This window comes from Setaria italica, chromosome V, assembly GCF_000263155.2.
Source record: "Setaria italica strain Yugu1 chromosome V, Setaria_italica_v2.0, whole genome shotgun sequence".
NCBI classification, from domain to species: domain Eukaryota; kingdom Viridiplantae; phylum Streptophyta; class Magnoliopsida; order Poales; family Poaceae; genus Setaria; species Setaria italica.
In genome coordinates, this window is record NC_028454.1 from 5,716,816 (window position 1) to 5,738,142 (window position 21,327).

Here is a 21,327-nt window from a genome sequence, read left to right on the forward strand (position 1 = left end):
ATGGCCGGAGAAAGCACATCGCAACGCGGTTTCACTTCATCAAGGAGCGCGTTGAGGGCGGTGAGGTCATCGCCCATAAAATCCATACTGACGATCAGCTGGCGGACATCCTTACTAAACCACTTGGCCGGGTCAGATTTCTGCACCTGCGCTCGAAGATCGGCATCGTCAACGTCAAAACAACTAGATTAGGGGGAGTAATGTTAGTTAATCTAGTTAGTTTTCTTTTCCCATTATTTTCTTGAGTCTGTTAGGATGGCACGCTCAGATTGTTGGAGCTTTGCCGGGTCTCTCTCTCCCACCGTGCTGCGTCGTGAGGTGGAGCGAGCTCTGCGCGATGTTCTGGTGCGCGTAGTTGTAGGTGGTACGGGACCTTGTTGTCATGGCGGAATGGCCGGACCACGTTTGCTTGTAGTCACAAATAAAAGGAGTCAATCAATACAAAAAATCGCTACTGGCTTTACGCAGCACAAAAAGCTACTTGAGTCCAAGTGTTCCTGTGTGTTTCTATTTCTTCGTCAGGCAACGAAAGGAACAACCGTTCCGGCCAACACTCTGACCCCCGGTGGCGTTCCCGAGTTCACAGCCAATGCCGATGGCGATGAGGAGGAGTTTCACGCTCACCATCTTCCTCCCTGATTTGCTCTTGCTTGCTTGTCGCTGGTTTTTGATCGCTGATGGCTACTTCTGCCTGGAAAACTCAGCATTCATCCTGAGGTTCAGTACCGGTTGCATTTTGACCCGGTACTAATGTGAGTATTAGTATCGGGCGTAACGGCTAGTCCCCGAGGACCCCTCGTGACCCCCTTTAGGACTGGGTGAAGGCTTCACCCAGTACTAAAGGGCTGAAGCCTCCAACCGGTACTAATGTCCCTGAGGGCCTTTAGTACCGAGTGAATGTTTCACCCGGTACTAATGCGTGACCTTGGGTGAAGCCTCCAACCGGTACTAATGTGCATGAGGGCCTTTAGTACCGGGTGAAGGCTTCACCCCGGGTGAAGGCTTCACCCGGTACTAATGTGTGACCTTAAGTACCGGGTGAAGCCTCCACTCGGTACTAAAGGGATACCTCCCCTCACGCGTCAGCCCCCTTCTCTCTCATCCCCCTCCCCACACGTACTTATCCACTCGTCCCCCTCATCCAGCCTCTCACCCGCGCCTCTCTCTCTTCTTCTCCCCTCGCCACCCCTCTCCTCCCCCTTCGCTCGCCCCTCACCTCTTACATGTGGCGAGGAGCGGCGATGGGGCAAGAAGCGGCGGAGGCAAGAAGGGAGGGCGCGGCGAGGCGGCGGAGCGTCGATAGGGCATGGCAGAGCAAGGAGCGGCGGCGGAGCTCTGACAGGCGTGGCGGAGCAAGGAGCGCGTGGATATTGGAGTAGCGGCCACCTCTCCCTTAGATCTAGTGGCGGTGGCAACCGGCGGGCTGAGGAGCGGCAGCGGCGGCAACCGACGGCGGTGGCTGAGTAGCATAAGTACGCCGCCTCCCTCCCTCCCTCCCTCTCTACCATGCTCGCAGATCAAGCGAGTCCAATCAATGATACATGAGATCCATGGAGAGACTTTTGATGTTGAACTTGCTCCCTCCCCCTCTCTACTTGACAGTAGTTTGCACACATAACGCGTACACCAAGACTCAAACATCTGCAAATCCTGGGTTTCATAAACGTCCAGGTTAAGGGGAGGTGGAGACCGGAGAAGATCGGTTATATAGCGCCTAGTTGATTATTCCCTTCATTTTTCTTTATAAGGCGCACACATATATTAAGATTCAAGCTTTACAATTTTTTACCAATAATTTAATTATCATTTTTCTTATTTTTATAATATAAACTTTATATGGTTGGATTCATAATTAAATATACTCTACAATAATCATAAGTTTATAACCATGATAAGATAAATGAATGGTTAAAGTGTAATTTGTAATCTTTATAACCATGATAAGATAAATGAATGGTTAAAGTGTAATTTGTAAGATCGTGTTATGCATAACATGCCTTATAAGTTATAAACATAAATGGATGGAGTATTACTTAAGCTATCTGCGGCTCGGATTAATTATATTGATTAGGACTATATGAATATGAGTATGCAACTGTTAACCTGTTGCATGCTGTGAACAGCAACGGCTAGATTTTCCTCCCTTCCAACGACAGGACAGTATACAAATCATGTATGGATCCAGTAGGTAATATAAATCACCATGTGTTGCTTGTGGCACGTAAACTTCGACGAAGCGAGCGAATTACGAGACCAGGTTGCTGTTATTTTTGGGTGCGCAGTGGCAGGACCTTGTCTTCTTCGCGTTATTTTTCCAGGACTTTTGAACACTGTGCACCTTGCTCCAAACCCCGATGCAGAGCAACGTGGTCGTACGAGATTATCACCCAAACAAACCCTTAATCTGTACGAACAATTTATTAAATTTTGCATTCGTTATCTAAAAACACTTTGCATTGGACCTGATTGAATAACGTTTAGACCTTATCACATCGGATCACATCGGATGTTTGATACTAATTAGAAATATTAATATGGACTAATTATAAAACTAATTGCACAAATGGAGGTTAATTTGCCAGACGAATCTATTAAGTCCAATTAATCTATGATTTGACAATGTGGTGCTACAGTAACCATTTGCTAATGATGAATTAATTAGATTTAATAGATTTATCTCGTGAATTAGTCTAGGGCTTACGCAATTAATTTTATAATTAATTAATATTTAGTCCTTCTAATTAGCATCTGAATTTCGATGTGACAGACTAAATTTTAGCACAAGGATCAATCACGCTCTAAACGTGTCCATAAGTACGCACCAAGCTCAAGCTTAGGTACGTTGCTCATTAGCTGTGCGTGTGCGCGTGTCCTTTCACTGCTGCAGGTGAAGAGGTAGTCCGTAGTCAGTGGTCACTCAGAGCATCTGAGCTGAGCAATGGGGGTCCCAGCAGCTGGTGGAAGCTGCAGTGCGGTCGTTGCGACGACCACTGCCGCCGTGTTCCTGCTGCTGCTGCTGCTGTGCGGCTGCGGGGCACCAGCGGCAATGGCGGCGCCCGGCGGCGGCGGAGGAGGGGAGCAGCAGTACGATGGCGGCGCCAGGTACAAGGACCCGAGGCAGCCGCTGAACCGGCGGATCGAGGACCTGCTGGCCCGGATGACGCTGGCCGAGAAGATCGGCCAGATGTCGCAGATCGAGCGCGAGAACGCCACCGCCGACGTCGTCCGCGGCTACTTCGTAGGTAAGCACGCACGCATGAACTGGCTGAACAGCTAGCAGCGGTGGCCGGCTGAGAGCGATAGCGAGTGAGCTGGCGCGTGTGTCCGCAGGGAGCGTGCTCAGCGGCGGAGGCAGCGTGCCGGCGCCCCAGGCTCCGGCGGAGGCGTGGGTCGAGATGGTCAACGAGATGCAGCGGGCGGCCATGTCCACGCGCCTCGGGATCCCCATGCTCTACGGCATCGACGCCGTCCACGGCCACGGCAACGTCTACAAGGCCACCGTCTTCCCGCACAACGTCGGCCTTGGCTGCACCAGGTGATGCCCCCGCCGGTTCCGTTTTCTTGCTATACTACCATTTTGCTAACCTTTAAACATTACACTAGCGTTAATCTGGCCATTTTTGTGTGCGAATACAGTCCTTGCGGTCACAACATAATTTAATAGAATCTATGTAGCCATTTTAAACTCTAAAAATTGAATGCCAATCTCAGTAGAGTTTCATAGAAGTTTCTTTAACATTGAATTATATGATACATCATCAATTTTGTTGATTTATTAGTAAGGTTATTTTTATTGGAGTATAAGTGAATTGCACATGTTTCCTCGTCAGCTTAAGCTTTTGTGTTGAATTGGTTGGTGCATACAACTCAATATGATATCAGGATCAGAGATCTCGAGTTCGAAATCCTGACGGACGCAATTAAATAAAATAATTACAGCCCACTATAATTTCCACTTACATGGTCTAAGGGAGCCTGCACTGAGATTGCCCTTAACCACTACCATATTTATATAGCTGTCAAGATTTGAAATCATGAAAGATAATATTCAATTCAGAAATGATTTTCTTTTGCGAGGCAATTCAAAAATGATTTCATATAAGTACATTCTAATTCATTACAAAGAAGCTAGCTTTGCCCGGCCCAATTTGTGCTGTTTAAGATCCAGGGATTCCCAATGGCCCACATCTCAATGCTTTGAGTCAAGGAGAGTTGACCTTTTATCTGGCTGCATTGGTGTTGTTACCACTACTCAGAAAAGGATTATCGTATGGTACTTGATAGTACACTTAAAAGAAAAAATATTGGCGACAGTACCTGTGAATGCTCCACTGTGGCACTGTATGTCATTTTAGTTGTCTAAGTTATATTTTTCTAACTTTGATCATTATGGTCAAAGTATGGGAAGTTTGACTTGATGGTCAGAGTTTGAGAAGTTACAAAACTAAAACGATTTACATTTTACATCAGAAGGAGTATTTATGAAAATCTCGACTGATTACTGCTAGTCTTGGATGAAATTATGGCGATATTTGATCCTAAACTTTGAATTTACATGGATCAGAGACCCAGAGCTAGTAAAGAAGATTGGAGCAGCAACTGCACTAGAGGTCAGGGCCACCGGAATCCCCTACGTCTTTGCTCCATGCGTTGCGGTACGTACCCAGTCATCTCAAATGCAAATTAGCCAAGGTGTACATCATATGAACAAGCACAACAATGATCTTTTTAATCCAAAAAAAGAACACAACATAAACGATCTCTTGCCTGTATCGTCCTACGGACAGGTCTGCAGGGACCCAAGGTGGGGCCGGTGCTACGAGAGCTACAGCGAGGACCCCAGGGTGGTGCAGCAGATGACGTCGTCCATCATCCCCGGGCTGCAGGGCGAGATCCCGGCGAACGGCCGCCGGGGCGCCCCCTTCGTCGCCGGGCAGCGCAACGTGGCGGCGTGCTCCAAGCACTACGTCGGCGACGGCGGCACGACCAGGGGCATCAACGAGAACAACACGGCGGCCTCCTTCCACGAGCTGCTCGGCGTCCACATGCCGCCCTACTACAGCGCCGTCATCCAGGGCGTCTCCACCGTGATGGTCTCGTTCTCCAGCTGGAACAGGGTCAAGATGCACGCCAACCACTTCCTCGTCACCGACTTCCTCAAGAACAGGCTTCGGTTCAGGGTTCGTTCAAATTTTTATTCTCCAACGATGGTTTAAAATTTAAATACATAATAAGAGAGATTTTAGAGTGTTGGAAAAAAATGAGAGGCATTCATCCTGAGAAATCGAACGGTGGAAACAAAGTAAGCACCATGAAATACCTAAAGAGAAGTACTAATTTGGTGGAACTCAGTATAAAAATGGTGGGACCAACAATCAATTCAATTTATTTTTTAGTAATTTAAAAATTAAAGCACAAGTACCTCCAGGTACCTCCAAAAGAGCTCAAATAATATATACACATCTTTGTGAAATTGTAAATCCAATCAATTTCCAGAAAAATGTTTTGCACTCAGTGAAGTATTCCATCTTATCTTTCAGGGTTTTGTAATATCGGATTGGCGAGGACTCGACAAGATGACGAGCCCTGAACATGATGACTACATTACGTCCGTCAAGCTGGGGATCCTCGCCGGCATCGACATGGTAATTAGAATTGCAAAGTCTGCCCTAATCATTCCAAAATAGAGTTGATTAATCAAGATAATCATATGCTTCATTCATGAGAGATTAACTAAGGCTCACTTGTGCTTCAGGTCATGATCCCGTACACTTACACCGAGTTCGTCGACGACCTGACGGCGCTGGTGCGGAACGGCACCATTCCCACGAGCCGGATCGACGACGCCGTCCGACGGATCCTCCGCGTCAAGTTCACCATGGGCCTCTTCGAGGACCCCTACGGCGACCCCAGCCTCGCCGGCGAGCTGGGGAAGCCGGAGCACCGCGAGCTGGCGCGGGAGGCCGTGCGCAGGTCCCTCGTCCTCCTCAAGAACGGCAAGCCCGGCCAGAAGCCGCTGCTGCCGCTGCCCAAGAAGGCCGGCCGCATCCTGGTCGCCGGCAGCCACGCCGATAACCTCGGCTACCAGTGCGGCGGCTGGACCATCACCTGGCAGGGCCTCGGCGGCAACAACCTCACTGCCGGGACCACGATCCTCAACGGCATCAAGCGCGCCGTGCAGGACCACGGCACGGAGGTGGTCTACTCCGAGAGCCCCGACGCCGGCTTCGTCCAGCGGAACAAGGGCCGGTTCGACTACGCCGTCGTCGTCGTCGGCGAGCCGCCGTACGCCGAGTCGTTCGGCGACAACCTCAACCTGACGATCCCTGAGCCGGGGCCCAGCGTGATCCGGGTCGTGTGCGGCGGCGGCATCAGGTGCGCCGTGGTCCTCGTGTCCGGGCGGCCGCTGGCGGTGGAGCCGTACGTGGGCGCCGTGGACGCGCTGGTGGCGGCGTGGCTGCCGGGGACGGAGGGGGAGGGGGTCAGCGACGTGCTGTTCGGCGACTACGGGTTCACCGGGAAGCTGGCGAGGACGTGGTTCCGGTCGGTGGAGCAGCTGCCCATGAACGTCGGCGACGCGCGCTACGATCCCCTGTTCCCGTTCGGGTTCGGGCTCGGGCTCGAGACGCAGCCGTCAACTGCTTGACTAGATTGGTGGGGTCGGTTTGTTGCTAGGTGAACACGAGCTCATCACATGCTAAACTGGAAACAGTATCTGGTTAATTGCATCTTGATGACGGAAAATGTACGATTTGAAGACAACTGTTTTATCTAGTTTATTTCTAAATTAATAATCAAATAGAAAATTGCTAATTTATCCAACCTGCATCCATCATGACATCGTTGTGCCGTGTACTAGGCTAGAAACCCCCTATGTGTGTAAAAGAGATCTAAAATAGGATTTAAGGGCTTGTTTGTAAGGGTTAAGGACCAAGTTGTAACATCTAGGAGCCTTGTTGTGATAGCCTAGGGACCTTAATGTAATTTTCGACTCCACCGATGAAAAAAAGTATAAACGACCTCCTCTCCTCCCTATAAATAGGACCAGGCGGGGAGAGGAGAGGGGACTAATGACCATTTGCTTATTCAGTCGCTTGTCTCACTTGGTTCTCACTCTCCCAATCCGAAGCTAAGTAAGGTCATTGTTCATTCTGTGTTGCGGTCTAGCTTCTCCCGAGGTCAGAGTCCAACATTGGCGCCCACCGTGTTTCAGCACGAAGTAAAATTCACGATCACCATGAGAGAGAAAGAAATTATAAGCAGTCCAAGCAAAGCTGACAGTCCAGTTTGTATTTTGCCCAAAGCTGCCCCGATCTCCCAAAGTGCCTGAAGCCGGCAACCTCTCCCGAACAACCCAGCGAAGCTAACAAGAACAAACAAGAACAGCCGAACCAGCTAGCACTGACCGAAGCTATTTGTCAACTGCTTGCAACCTCGCGAGAAGGGCCATGCAGTTCGGCCTGCCCGAGGTCACGTGTTGGTCCAGTACCCGTCAATTGCACTCCCGAGGCCACAAGCACCTTCGCATGCAACTGCATGTCACCGCACCATCTGCAAGCACCGCATCGGTCCTGCCTTCGCATGCAACAGCAGACACCAGGTGCATGCAATGGGCATGCAACAAACGCACCGCACTGCAACCATGCATGTGCATCCCCGAAGCTAATTCATCTCGAGAATTATGTGAACGTGAAAGCTCCCTTTGTGTATATGATGCAAACAATAATAAAATGTTCGAGAATCTTACTGCTGCAAACTCCACCGGCACCGTCACCACCTTACCGCACCCGAGCATTTTGCATCCCCCAAGCTAGCTACCCACCAAAACTGCCAGACCTTCGCAGCACCAACCGTCGAAAGCCAAGAAACTCGCATGCATGGCACCGAAGTAGCCTTTAAGATAGCACTCTCTCCATGCTATTAAAACCAAGCTAACCTCGCAGCTCACAGAAGCTAAGCTGCTGAAACCTCGCCTGTGGTGGCGCCGAGGCGGGATCGCACGCGTCACAGCGTAACATCGCTACGTTCGTTCCGACTCGTCATCACTAATTGAGCTGCGACAACCTGCGGAGGACAAGAAAAGCCATGCGCCGCCACCACATTTTTGCTAAGCCAGGAACCTCGCAGCACAGCAGCAGCACCCGAGGTTGCCAAGATCGAACCGCCCCGCAGCAAGAGCCCTCGCAGGCATGGCACCGAAGTCACCAGGAGATCTGGCCCTAGCAGCGAAGCTGGGATGAAACATGCAGGCAAGCACATGCATGCAGGCAGCCCAAGTAGCCAAGAGAGGAAGACACATGCTCGCAGCCACCGAAGGTAATAAGAGCTGGATGGAAATTACGAAATCACAATCAACCAAGATGGTCCCAATACCGCTACACTACGGTTAGCTGCATTTAGATAAAATAGTGAGTAATGATCAGCAAGGCACCTAAAAGGTCGGCACTAGCATTTCGTTTATGTGATGACTCCTGTCTCCCTGCATCACTGCTGCACGCACCACAACAAATAGTTTCACAGTCAGCTCAATAAACCACGAGAACAGATCAACAGCCAGCAAGTACGTTACACGAACTGAAAATGATACCTTTCAGAATCGCTGCCGCAGGAAGGGAGCACCAGAGCTCTTCCTCGTGCTTTTCCATTCCACCACCGCCAGCTGCATCACTAGAGCCGATACCGGAACAGAGCATTCATCGTGGCCATGGCCGCGTACGCATAGTACGAGGTATGGCATGACAAGGGGAGCGTCCCCGGTGCCTTGTACGGCACCGCCGCCCCCGCCGCAGCTGCCACTGCCGCCGCCGTCATGTGCTGCTGCGCGAACTGAAGTAAAGGGTCTCAACAAGCGAAGCTGCTAGATGAGCGTCGTCACCAGCAGGAACAACCTCGCAAGTCAAGCACATCCTCAAGCTGACAACTATTCTAAGGCAAGCAAAACTACTGCGTCGGTTTCGGCTCAAGCCACGAAGCTACACCACTTGCTTACATGTGGCTGCAGTATACAATTGCGGACAACTATGGCATGGAAGCTCACCAAGCTGCAGCAGCTCGACCTCGCCGGGAACATCAACCTCAACGGCACCTAAGCCACCCTCGTAACCTCCCAAGGCCGCTCGTAGCAAGAGCGACCTCGACGGCAAACTCGAACCTCGGCGTAACCTCGAGTTCATCGCTCCGCGGCAAGTATCCTCACAACAAGCACCACCTCGCAGCAAGAGCCTCGCGCAGCAGCAACCCTCGAGCAAGAGCTTCACAGCAACAACTGAGAGCAAAGTTGTTACGGCAGCACTACAAGGTTACCAGACTCCAAGTTGCGGAACCCTCGCATGTCAAGCGTGATCCTCCTCGAGAGCTTCGGCCAGGAACGCATGCAAGCACGCAAGCGCGACCCTCCCCAGTGTCTTTCAACCATCGAAGCAAACCGCGAGGCCAGGCAGCATGCAAGCACATGCACGTCAAAGGAAGCCGAAGCCAAGAGCTACAAACAATGCATGCAAACACCGAAGCAACAGGCCTCGCCAGCTTCCGTCCCCGAAGCTCTGGAGTATGGAATCATGAGTATGAAATAAAGTTCACGATCAGGCGCATGCAGCCTCGCGAGGCCCGAGTGCCATGCAATTCAGTCAGAATTTTCCAGACACACGCGAAGCTATAGGACAACCTCGCAAATCAAGCTGTGCTCCAACGAACCTCGCGTAGTGACAACTTGCCTAACACATACACCCTCAATCGATGATCATTAAACTCGGAACTCTGCACTGTCCATTGGGTGAACGTTACACGTGATAACCAGCTAAGACTTAAACCTTTTGTTTGCTTTCTTAGATATCATTGTTTCTTCGTGCCAGATTTGTATAACATGACTTTTGCAATGTTATCTCCCATGTTTAATGAATCCTAGCTTCGGGTGAAACTTAGAAATTTTTTCTCTCACTAACTTGTAGGACTTAACCAATGCAACTCAACTCTAGTAAGCATGTGACTATTTGCACTACTTTTACATGTGGCTATCTAACCTATGTCAGCATATCACAAGTTCATTTTCATTGAATGTCTTATGCCCTTTGAGACTAAGTTCAAACTGACAGTCGAAGCAACCAAGAGTTGCGATATCGACTAGAGCTTGACACTTGAAGTAAGTCCACAAAAGCTTGAACACGAGCAAACTTTTATCAACTTATCTGTTTACTTGTATTGTTACTATAATATGGACTCTAGTCATGCAAGTTACAACTCATATATTGAAATCTCCTTTCTCTAACATGCAGCTCCTCACAATTGTAAGTAGCTCGCCAGTTAGGATAACCACTGTATACCTATGCACGCACATACAAACATTTCATTCATATGCATCAAAGCATGCATCGAATCATCACAATGCACGGACGCATTACTTTTATGCATGAATCGCGTCAACAACAAGTTGCGTAATCTCGCGTGAGTACACGGAGGAGAGTATGATGATCAAATGCAATAACAAGTTGCGTAACCTCGCGTGAGTACGAGGAGGAGAGTATGATGATCAAATGCAACAACAAGTTGCGTAACCTCGCGTGAGTACGAGGAGGAGAGTATGATGATCAAATGCAACAACAAGTTGCGTAACCTCGCGTGAGTACGCGGAGGAGAGTATGATAATTAAGTGCAACAACAAGTTGCGTAACCTCGCGTGAGTTTGCGGAGGAGAGTATGATAATTAAACGCAACGACAAGTTGCGTAACCACACGTCAGTACGCGGAGGAGAGTATGATTTTCCGTGATCAAGTGCAACAACAAGTTGCGTGACCTCGCGCTTTTATGCGGAGGAGAAAGGTGTGGCCTCGCACTTTTCGGCGCACAAATAAGTTGCATAGCCTCGCGTTTCTCACGCGGAGGAAAGATAACGGCTCCGAGAGAGCCCATCAATAATAATATACACTATACTACAGACCAAAGCGCACTATACACGCGCGATTGCACATTTTTCTCCCTCGTTACATTTGTTCACCAAAAGAGTCAACCTTAGTGACCGCAGATGGCACCTAGCGCGAAGCAACTCTCGAACTGGGCATCTTGTTGCGTGACATCAGTAGAAGGGGCTGACGCTTTTGAAAAAATACTAAGTCAAAATACCTTTACGCGCGAGGGAGCCCAGCCTCAGCCAAGCCCGTAGGAGCAGCATATTCATAAAAATATTTAACTACCCTCCTCCCAAGCTCCTCGAACTGGGCATCTTGTTGCGTGACATCAGTAGAAGGGGCTGACGCTTTTGAAAAAATACTAAGTCAAAATACCTTTACGCGCGAGGGAGCCCAGCCTCAGCCAAGCCCGTAGGAGCAGCATATTCATAAAAATATTTAACTACCCTCCTCCCAAGCTCCTCGAACTGGGCATCTTGTTGCGTGACATCAGTAGAAGGGGCTGACGCTTTTGAAAAAATACTAAGTCAAAATACCTTTACGCGCGAGGGAGCCCAGCCTCAGCCAAGCCCGTAGGAGCAGCATATTCATAAAAATATTTAACTACCCTCCTCCCAAGCTCCAAAATTCAAAAATGTCAAAAATCCTCGAGTATGTCCAAGTGACCCCTTAGACTAAGGTGACATTTTTTGAAGCTTCGCTCCCGCTACCTCGCCAAAGGCGGCTTCGGCCTGGCACTCTCCGCTCCCTTGCGAGACCCCTTGGGGGCACGCGCCTGGAACCTCTGCGAAGCAAGAGCCGCCGCAATCCGGTAAGCCCTTATGAAGTTAAACCGAGAGAAACTCCTTTGCAGCAACCTTGCTACCGTCAACTCCGCTTATATGTGAGGTTACTGAGGGCCTGTTTGGCAACCAGCTGTTAAAGTTTAACACCCGTCACATCGGATATTTGGATGCTAATTAGAAGTATTAAACATAGACTAATTATAAAACTAATTGCACAGATGGAGTATAATTCGCGAGACGAATCTATTAAGCCTAATTAGTCCATGATTAGACAATGTGGTGCTACAGTAACCATTTGCTAATGATGGATTAATTAGGCTTAATAGATTTGTCTCGCGAATTAACATAGGGTTCTGCAATTAGTTTTATAATTAGCTCATGTTTAGTTCTCCTAATTAGCATCCGAACATCCGATGTGACACTGTTAAAGTTTAACACCTCGTATCCAAACACCCACTAAGGTGCCGTGGTAAAGTGAAGCCCCGAGGCTGCCAAACTCCCTAAAATGGCCCCAAAGCTGCAAGACTTACCGACACGGCAAGCGCGGACACCACCTGCAAGCCAACTCGTTTGAAGCTGGCGAACCTTCGCGCAACGATAGTACAGACGGGTGACGCAAAGTGCATCAGCAAGCAAACGTGTGTGCATGTACCTTTTACCCTTGAGTGCGTTAACCTTGCATACAAGCACAAGTATTGTTACCCTCGCACGCGTGCAGATCGCAAGCCAATTTGCATTAGTTGCCTCAGCACGCTAGCGAGGCTCCAAAACAAGTAGTGAAAAAGCCTTTATACCGACAAAGGCAAATAAGTAGATGACTGTTCGAAGCTGTGAAGATGTCGCGCCGCATTATCTCCAAGCGAAGTTAAAAGTCAAGATCCGGCGTCAAACCAAACACCACGAACATGCAACCAAGACCATGAAGAGACAAATACCATGCAGACTCTGCCTACCCATACCTGACGCAAGGTTGCAAGCCAGCCTCGCCCACAGCTCAAGCCAACCTCGCTCCCGCCGACTTCGCGGCAACCCCGCATTTGCAAACAAGTTAAGAAGCCCACGAGTTGATCCCTTGCAAGCTCGCGGCCATCGCGGACCTCGATGGATGGCTCAAATTGCCGAAACCAGCTAAGCACCCAAGCCTCGTGAAATGCATGACAACGTACGTTTGCGCACGGCAAGCAAAAAGCTAGCACACTTATAGAAACACCTCGTGCATGCGCAAAAGGCTGCTACCGCTAGAACAATCCGGCTGCCTCTCCCGAAGCTGATAACTGCCTGCCGGCCGAAGCAAGTGTCTAAGGACACCAGGATGCAGCTAACATATATAAGTTAATTAGGATGCAGCTAACATATATAAGTTAATTTGTCACCATTACACGTGAATCCGATTAGCCAACCCGTTATTATTGATGTCCAGGCTACACTATCCTATCTCAAAGGTTTGGGTTTTCCGAAAAGGTCATGACAACAAAGGGGCTCAACCTCGAAATCATCTGCTACATCAGTTGGAAGATCAACCTCGACAATGTATGGGACTTCGCGTCCTCCCGCTACATCAGCTCGAAGGTCTCAACCTCGGCATCACCCTCGAGTTCACCTCCGCTACATCGACTCGAGGGGCTCATCCTCGGCTTCGCCATCAGCATTGAGATCATCACCAACTTCACGTACAACTCAACTTCGGCCACCGCTACTACACCAACTACTTCCACTACATGTGGGACTTCTCCCGCGAACACCAGCCAAGAGGGGCTGGGGGTGTAATGGAAGACCAGTCCATCCGAGTTGCCGGGTGCCCGCGAGAGAAGGTCCGAAGCTGTGGCGATTACCATTGACGATGACTACTTCGACTACATTAGCTCTTGAAGCGAAGCCCGCTGATCGAGGCTTAGGAGAAAAGCCCTATGCAGATCGAAGCTCATCATTTTTTGGAGGTACAGTGTCTAGAGTCAGCACATGTAAACCCGAAGGTTGACTACCAAGAGCGCTCCTCGAAGGCAGAGAGTTGTAATTGGGCCTCTTTTAACAAGAGCAACTATTAGGTCTTGTTGTGCCGGCCAAGACCGAATAGTTGAGGGGTTACTATTGGGGGTGCGCCTTAGGTGGACTAAGGCTAGAAACCCCCTATGTGTGTAAAAGAGGTCCAAAATGGGGTCTAAGGGCTTGTTTGTAAGGGTTAGGGACCAAGTTGTAACATCTAGGAGTCTTGTTGTGATAGCCTAGGGACCTTAATGTAATTTTCGACCCCACCGATGGAAAAAAGTATAAACGACCTCCTCTCCTCCCTATAAATAGGACCAGGCGGGGAGAGAAGAGGGGGCTGATGACCATTTGTTTATTCGGTCACTTACCTCACTTGGTTCTCACTCTCCCAATCCGAAACTAAGTAAGGTCGTTGTTCATTTTATGTTGCGGTCTAGCTTCTCAGGGCAGAGCCCAGCAGACTCCTGGAGAGTTACAAAATCAACCAGTATAGTTTATACGGTTGCGAGACAGCTAGAGAGGAAGAGTTTGCACACAGCACATGTGGCTGTTGTTGTACTTCTAAAAGCAGGAACAAAGCGTGTACGGTGTATACAGAAATAATTCACCAATCCAAGCCCGGATGCGCCTGTTATTTCAATGTGCCCTATTTACATTATTTTTCATGCATGATGCAGACATAGTGCAATTGTCAAAATCGACCGTCTTGTGTCGCTCCTGCCTTGCATCAGTAAGTATAAATTAGAGTGTATTTTTAGAAAGAAAAAAGAATAATCTCCTGTCTCTTGCGATATACTTCCCCAATTTTACTACTCTGCATAACAAAAATCATGTATTTAGAAAAAAGTTAAAACAACATGCATTTTCAAATGTACGGAGTAAATTAGAGCAGTGCGCGCGTATATAACTGCATTACACCCGCATGCACAGCACGGGCCGGGGTAGGCAAGCGGCGGAATAAAAAACAAACCGTACGTGCAACCACGTGAGATGATTGACAATAATGCGTTGCCAACGCAACAGCTTGAGCTCGGATATGGCACGCCGCCGATGCGCCGCAACATCAGGCTGCCATCTCTCGTAACGTATGCATGGCCGCTACCTGAACTGCTAGAAGCAGTTTGTCCAACTTCTTTTCGTGACGGTTCAGCGGAGGGAAAAATTTTCCCACCTGATCGATCCATTGCAGAGGAAGAAATTACATGCAGAATTGTGCAGTGGCTCCGCGGTTGAGGGGATATAAAAGAAGGGAATCCAACATCCGCAGCATGCACGTAGATGCTCCCCTTGGCGCCTAGAGGTGATCTAACCAACAGGCATTAATTTCTTCCCTTCTTTGTACGGCACCTTAATTTTGCTCAAGTTTCCGCAATTGACACGTGCATGCTCCAACATACAGTATTCTCCACGTGTACGGATTAACATGGAGCACCTCCAAAAGAAAGAGGAAGCGAGAGAGGCGCACAAAATAAGCAACTTTGTATGGCGCGACGTGACCCCCAACATTATTATTTATACATATATACTATTAATTCTTTTCTCTTGCTTTAATTTGCACTACTAGTATCATGATTATTCGAATCAGATCAGGGCTCGATGTGGCTTGGATGAAGAAGCACCATGCACGTTGCGGAACTACTGAGACGTAAGTCCGTGCATGCACAACTAAAGGAGTCATAAAATGTACAGATAGAGCCTTTTGTACACACTGGAATCGTCAAAACGCACGTGCTTGTGTACTGTTCACATTTATTGGGTGACCTAACTCAAGGCTTTTTCTGTTGTTGTGGTAATGTACTGACGGATCATGTTTTTCTTTCCTTTCTGAAAATATTACTATCTACTCTCCTCCGTTTCAAATTATAGATTATTTAAATTTTTTTAAATTCTAGATGTTTGTATACATCTAAACATACACTATATTTAGGTGCATAACAAAAATTATATACTAAAAAAGCTAAAAACAACTTACAATTTGGGACGGAAGAAGTAGTTATCTGGACAAAAAAGAGAAATGTATGCAGTCTCAGCTTAAGAGGTCAGCGACGCACACGTGCCATTATTAGGAATGAAGCCAAAAGCCGGCAAAAGGATGACAACAATATTTAACTAATGTTAAGTTCATTGCACATTTAGATTTAATAGATTAAAGCTGCAATTTAAATGCCATTTTGATTTAATATGTAGTAAAAATAAAAAAGAAAAAGAAATAACACTAGTTCCACAAGGATGGGTAATTTATTCTGACCACGGAAAAAAAACAACAAAACATGCTACGTCCCCAACCCAGAGATGATATAGATGGAACATAGTTTGGATTGGTCGAGCCTATTTCCACAATGTAGAGCAAGGCAAGGTAATGACAAAGTGGAATTGTAGGCTACGAACAACTGAAGATCGAGGACGACGCTAGACGGTGAGACCGGAGCCCTCGAACTTGGAGCGCGTGATGTCGTCGATGCGCCGCGCCGTCTCCGGTGAGAGGTGGTTCACCCAGTCCCCCACCACGCCACGCCGGAAGAAGATGCTGTTCTCCACAGACCTGGTCCCCACCACCGTCCTGCCGCTTTTCGTCGCCTCAAGCCCGCACATGTGCTCGAAAGCGCACAGCCTGACGATGGCGTCCGCCGTGCCGTCCTCGCCAGCGCCGCCGAACGGGAGCCCCACGAACTCCGCCAGCCGCCGGACGTGCGCCGCGGGGTCCCTCATCATCTCCTCGTACCGGAAGAAGAGCACCCGGTCGGGCCGCGCCAGGTGCGCACGCCAGTACCCGAGCACGTGCTCCCAGTACGGGCCGAACGGCGACTCGCCGGCGCAGAACATGTCGGCGGCGACCTCGGCGGAGAGGAGCCCCATCCCCTCCTTGGCCCTGAGCTTGTTCATGAAATGCCATAGAGAGACCAGGGTGTCCTTGGGGTCGCGGCACACGTACACGACCTTGCAGCCGCCGCCGGCGACAGACCCCGGCAGCGCCGCGAAGGGGACGTGCGTGGAGAAGAGCCTCGGATCCGGGAGGTCGCCGATGTCGGGGACTCTGCCGCAAGTGTAGATCTGGAACTCCAAGTTCTGGACGCACTCGTGGGGGCCGAAGGAGTGGAAAGGGTGGTCGGCGGCGTCCGGAGGGTGCTCCCGCCGGTGCACGGTGGCGTAGAGGAGCGCTTGGGTCCACGTGGTGCCGGTCTTGGGCAGGCTGGCGAGGATGACGTCCGTGGGCCGCGCGGCGAAGCGGGCGCCGGCGACCATGGCACCGACCATGGGCATCTGGCCGGTGCGCCAGCCTTGGCCGTGGAGGTAGAGCCGCTGGTGCGACAGGCCATCGGAGCTCGGCAGGGAGGAGACCAGGTCGGTGAAACGCTGGTAGAGTTGCTGGTTGGTTTCCTCCGCTTGCGCATCGGCTTCTTGCTGGGGAACGGTTTGCACGGAGAACGACATGGCGAGTTGGCGAGTCGTGGCACCTTTGATTCTTTGTATAAATGTATGCAAGGGTAAGGCGTCTGGTACTCTAGCTGGTTGATGGTTCGGTAAAGGTGCCTTGGTAGAGGAAGCAAACCCCGGCGAGAGGCCTGTGATTATATTCCACGAGGCTCTCACAGCACGGGCTGGGTAGGCAAGCGGCGGAATAAATAACAAACCGTACGTGCAATCACGTGAGATGATTGATAATAATGCGTTGCCAAAGTACGCCACAGCATGAGGTCGGATATGACGCGCCGCCGATGCGCCGCAACATCAGGCTGCCATCGATCTCTCGTATCGTATCCATGGATGCTACCTAAACTGCTAGAAGCAGTTTGTCCAACTTCTTTCCGTGACGGTTCTGATCGATCCATTGCAGAGGAAGAAATTACACGCAGAATTGTGCAGTGGCTCCGCGGTTGAGGGGATATAAGAGAAGGGGATCCAACATCCGCAGCATGCACGTAGATGCCCCCCTGGCGCCTAGAGGTGATCTAGAAAACAACATGTAGAGTTTTTTCATAGGTGGCATTAATTTCTTCCCTTCTTTGTACGGCACCTTAATTTTGCTCAAGTTTCCGCAAGTGACACGTGCATGCTCCAACATACAGTATTCTCCACGTCTACGGATTAACATGGAGCGCCTCCAAAAGAAAGAGGAAGAGAGAGAGGCGCACAAAATAAGCAACTTTTTACCCCCAACATTATTATTTATACATATATACTATTAATTCTTTTCTCTTGCTTTAATTTGTACTACTAGTATCATGATTATTCGAATCAGATCAGGGCTCGATGTGGCTTGGATGAAGAAGCACCATGCACGTTGCGGAACTACTGAGAAGTAAGTCCATGCATGCACAACTAAAGGAGTCATAAAATGTACAGGTAGAGCCTTTTGTACACACTGGAATCGTCAAAACGTACGTGCTTGTGTACTGTTCCCATTTATTGGGTGACGTAACTCAAGGCTTTGATGATACTTTAAACATGTAGGCCACGTTATTTTATACGTAAAACGTATTACTTTAGTGGATGTTGAAAATAGTCTGTACAGCTTTTACCAGCCTGGGGCCTTTCTTCTTTTTTTTGGGACGGCTAAGTTATAATGATCTTTTGCTAAAATTTTCGTTACCATGAGGGCCTTTCTTCTTTTTTGTATGGTTCTTTTGCAGTTCCCTGGGCCGAAAGGTGTGCAGCGCTCCAGCCATTTACTTCTTCCTCCACAGTCTGTCCTTTTGGCCAGCCCAATAAGCGACGGAGCTCCAAGACGTTCATGGGCTCATGAGACCTGCTGCATGCAGTTTATCATGCACGCACCACCAACCCTCAGCGCTTCACCTTCCCTGTCGAATTTTTTTTATTTTTATATTTTTTTTGATTTTGCAAAAATATATAGTCGGATGGAAAAATTGCATATTGGGCTATTGCCGCCGGCCCAGGTGGCGGAAGGGCCTTACCGCCGCCTCAGCCGGCGGTAAGGCCCCCGCCAACGGTCAGCAGCCGGCGTAACTGCGGGCGCGTGAGTCGAGGTTTTACCGCCGCCTGGGCCGACAACAGTCGCCCCTTTATAACCTGCCCACGCCCCTCCCCTCTCCCCGCACCAGTGCGCGCCCGCAACAAGCCTGAGAAGGGAGAGGGAAGAGAAAGAGGAAAGGAGGGAAGGAAAAAAAAGAGAGAGGAGAGGAGGAGGAGGGAAGAAAAAAAAGAAAGAAAGGAGGAGGAGGGAAGAAAAAAAGAAAGAAAGGAGGAGGAGGTGGAAGAGGGAAGAAATTTCTTCCGTCTTTCGCAGGTAATTTTTTTTAATCTCGTAGTTTAGTTTAGTTTAGTTTAGTTTAGATCAAATCTAGATTTAGAAATATTAGTCTAACTGTTAGAAGGTGTTTGGCAGCACTCTTTTTCAGAAAAAACAGGTCCACTTTACCAACTCTACAAAATTACCTGTCAAACACATCCAGCTCCACAAACTTCAGCTTCAGAAAAAATATGTAGCTAGGTGTTGGGGGGAAATATTAACGATCTCCTAAATACCGCTTAAAGGAACAAACATGAAGGCCCAGGCCCATCCAGGATAACAAACTCACCGTCAAACCCAACATGAGCGAAACTCCGCCTCGCCCGACCACGGTCTCAGGGTCGGGAAACGTCCGACCTCCCGCCATGAGGCTCCGCCTCGTCCGACCGCGACCCCAGGGTCGGAGGCGCCCGACCCCTCGCCACAAGGTTCCGCCTCGTCTGACCCTGGGCACGGGGGTCGGACTCACTGGGGCCCCCAGGACGGGTAGCCCCCTCGGGCGCGGACCGGGTGATCAAGGTAACGATCCCGTGGGTCCCCCTTGTCGACCTCGTCATAAATGCGCCGCAGGCCTAGCAGGAAGAAGGATGACCGCGCTCCTCACGCAACCCGCTGCAAGTACCCATGCACGACCACACTGTACAAGCTACAGTGCTGGCGGCTTCCTTCCATTCGCCGCAGGGTACTCATGGCCTGCGCCGACCGGAGCAGAGGGAAGACTCGCCCGTTCTCGGGCTCCGCGCGCCCGGCAGCGGGGATGTGACGCCCTCTCTCCACAAGCCATCATCAGGACGGCGGCATCCGCCGTCCCTCCCAACGGACACCGGAGTAATGACGAAACGCCTTCATCATAACCCGACACCTACAGACACCGAAGAGGCTATCTGTAGGGCGCGACGACAGTTGGCACACGGCCGCCCCCTTCCTCCAGCATGCACGCCGGCGCACGTCAGGGACTGGCGAAGGCGCCGGGCACCTAGAAACTTGGTTTCTCCCTTCTTGCCGTATTTTTACCGTACTACGTTTAAACTCTTACTGCCCTCATCGCCCGGTCTCAGCTGTAACTCCGGCCGCTCCCTTACAATATAAAAGGGGGCATCGGGGGCCAGAGAGGGGGATCGGCTTCTTCTCCCACAAGCCACAACACATTACTACTCTCCCTGAGAGCACAAGCACGAAAGAGACTTGGGACCAGTCCCTCTCTCGTCGATCTGTAACCCCTACTACAGAACCCCGCGTGGGCAACACGAGCATCCTCGATACTGGACGTAGGGCTTCCCTTGCCCAAACCAGGCTAAACCCGTGTCTCCCACGCCACCATCTGAAGCCTTACGCGCATAAAAGAAATATACTAGTCTAAGTCTTGATCCGCAAATCCTGACAACGACAGTTGGCGCGCCAGGTAGGGGCCCTTTGCGCGTACGTCTCCGGCCTCAGATGGCCAGTTACGATATCAGCTTTGCTCCGGGCTCCCTGATCCGTTTCGGGAGCCTGGACTTCCTCGCCACCGGGGAAGGGATCGAGCTGATCCCTATCCTCGTCGTGCCCGCTCGTCCTGTTGTCCTCAGCCCCGCCGCTAGGACAGCGGCGAGCTGCCGGGCGTGTACCAGAAGGCCCTTACCAGGAGGACGGCCCTTCGGGCTATGCAACGCCACGGGGGCTTACGGCCACCTCCTAACACAGTCCATGACCGTGTTGCCCGCGAGCAACGAGCTCGCAGGCGCGGCGAGGACGATCTTCGACACCGGCTCCAGCAGCGGGAGCCCCCACCCCTCGCGTGAGTGTCTCATGGCCGACGCGCACTCCGAGGGGTCCAACGGCAACGGCGCCGAGGGGAGACAGAGGACTCCTCCCTCGCGTGCCGCGGCTACAACCGGAGCCTTACCAAGGGCACCAGAGTGCTCTCAGCAGCTGGAGGCGCGCGCGGGCTCCCGCCAAGAAATCGAGCATCCCCACCACGAGGGCGGAGCACGACAACGGGCGCGCGACGTCCAGCAGCGCATTTGCGCGGACGAAGAGCGTCCACAGCTCTTCGCCCGCGCCAGCCAAAACGTCGCAGCCGCAGCGGTCTTGCTCCGGCAACTCCCCGAACTGGTGACGCCCGAGGAGCGACGGGCACGCCAAGAGATGCGCAACCTGCTCGAATGCGCCGCCGTCCAGCAGGCAGAAAGTTCCGCGTCCCGGCGACGCGGACAGAACGCCAGCAGGGCGACGCCCGACGCGCCCCCGGAAAGACGGGGGGAGTCTATCCATCAACCCCCTCCTTGGGCGAATCAGGCCACGTCCGCCCGACGGACGCCACCACCCGCGGAAGGCGAGGCTCGATCCGTCCACCAGCGCGTTGGCCCCGTCCGCGACGCCCGCGACACCCTGAACGACGGACGCACTCCCGCGCGGACAGGG

General features: G+C 50.7%; 2 protein-coding genes across 2 annotated transcripts; one reads left to right on the forward strand and one right to left on the reverse strand.

Moving 5' to 3' along the window:
• The first annotated feature begins 2,861 nt into the window (after positions 1-2,861).
• LOC101781781 (beta-glucosidase BoGH3B) lies at positions 2,862-6,817 on the forward strand. Its single transcript, XM_012845903.2, has 6 exons — positions 2,862-3,242; positions 3,331-3,535; positions 4,565-4,655; positions 4,788-5,180; positions 5,541-5,645; positions 5,756-6,817. Exons 1-6 carry the CDS (start codon positions 2,939-2,941, stop codon positions 6,644-6,646), a joined length of 1,989 nt encoding a protein of 662 aa, XP_012701357.1. The 5' UTR covers positions 2,862-2,938; the 3' UTR covers positions 6,647-6,817.
• Positions 6,818-15,819: 9,002 nt separating this feature from the next.
• LOC101760307 (cytosolic sulfotransferase 5) lies at positions 15,820-17,242 on the reverse strand. Its single transcript, XM_014805322.2, has one exon. It carries the CDS (start codon positions 17,103-17,105, stop codon positions 16,083-16,085), a length of 1,023 nt encoding a protein of 340 aa, XP_014660808.1. The 5' UTR covers positions 17,106-17,242; the 3' UTR covers positions 15,820-16,082.
• Between the last annotated feature and the right edge of the window lie 4,085 nt (positions 17,243-21,327).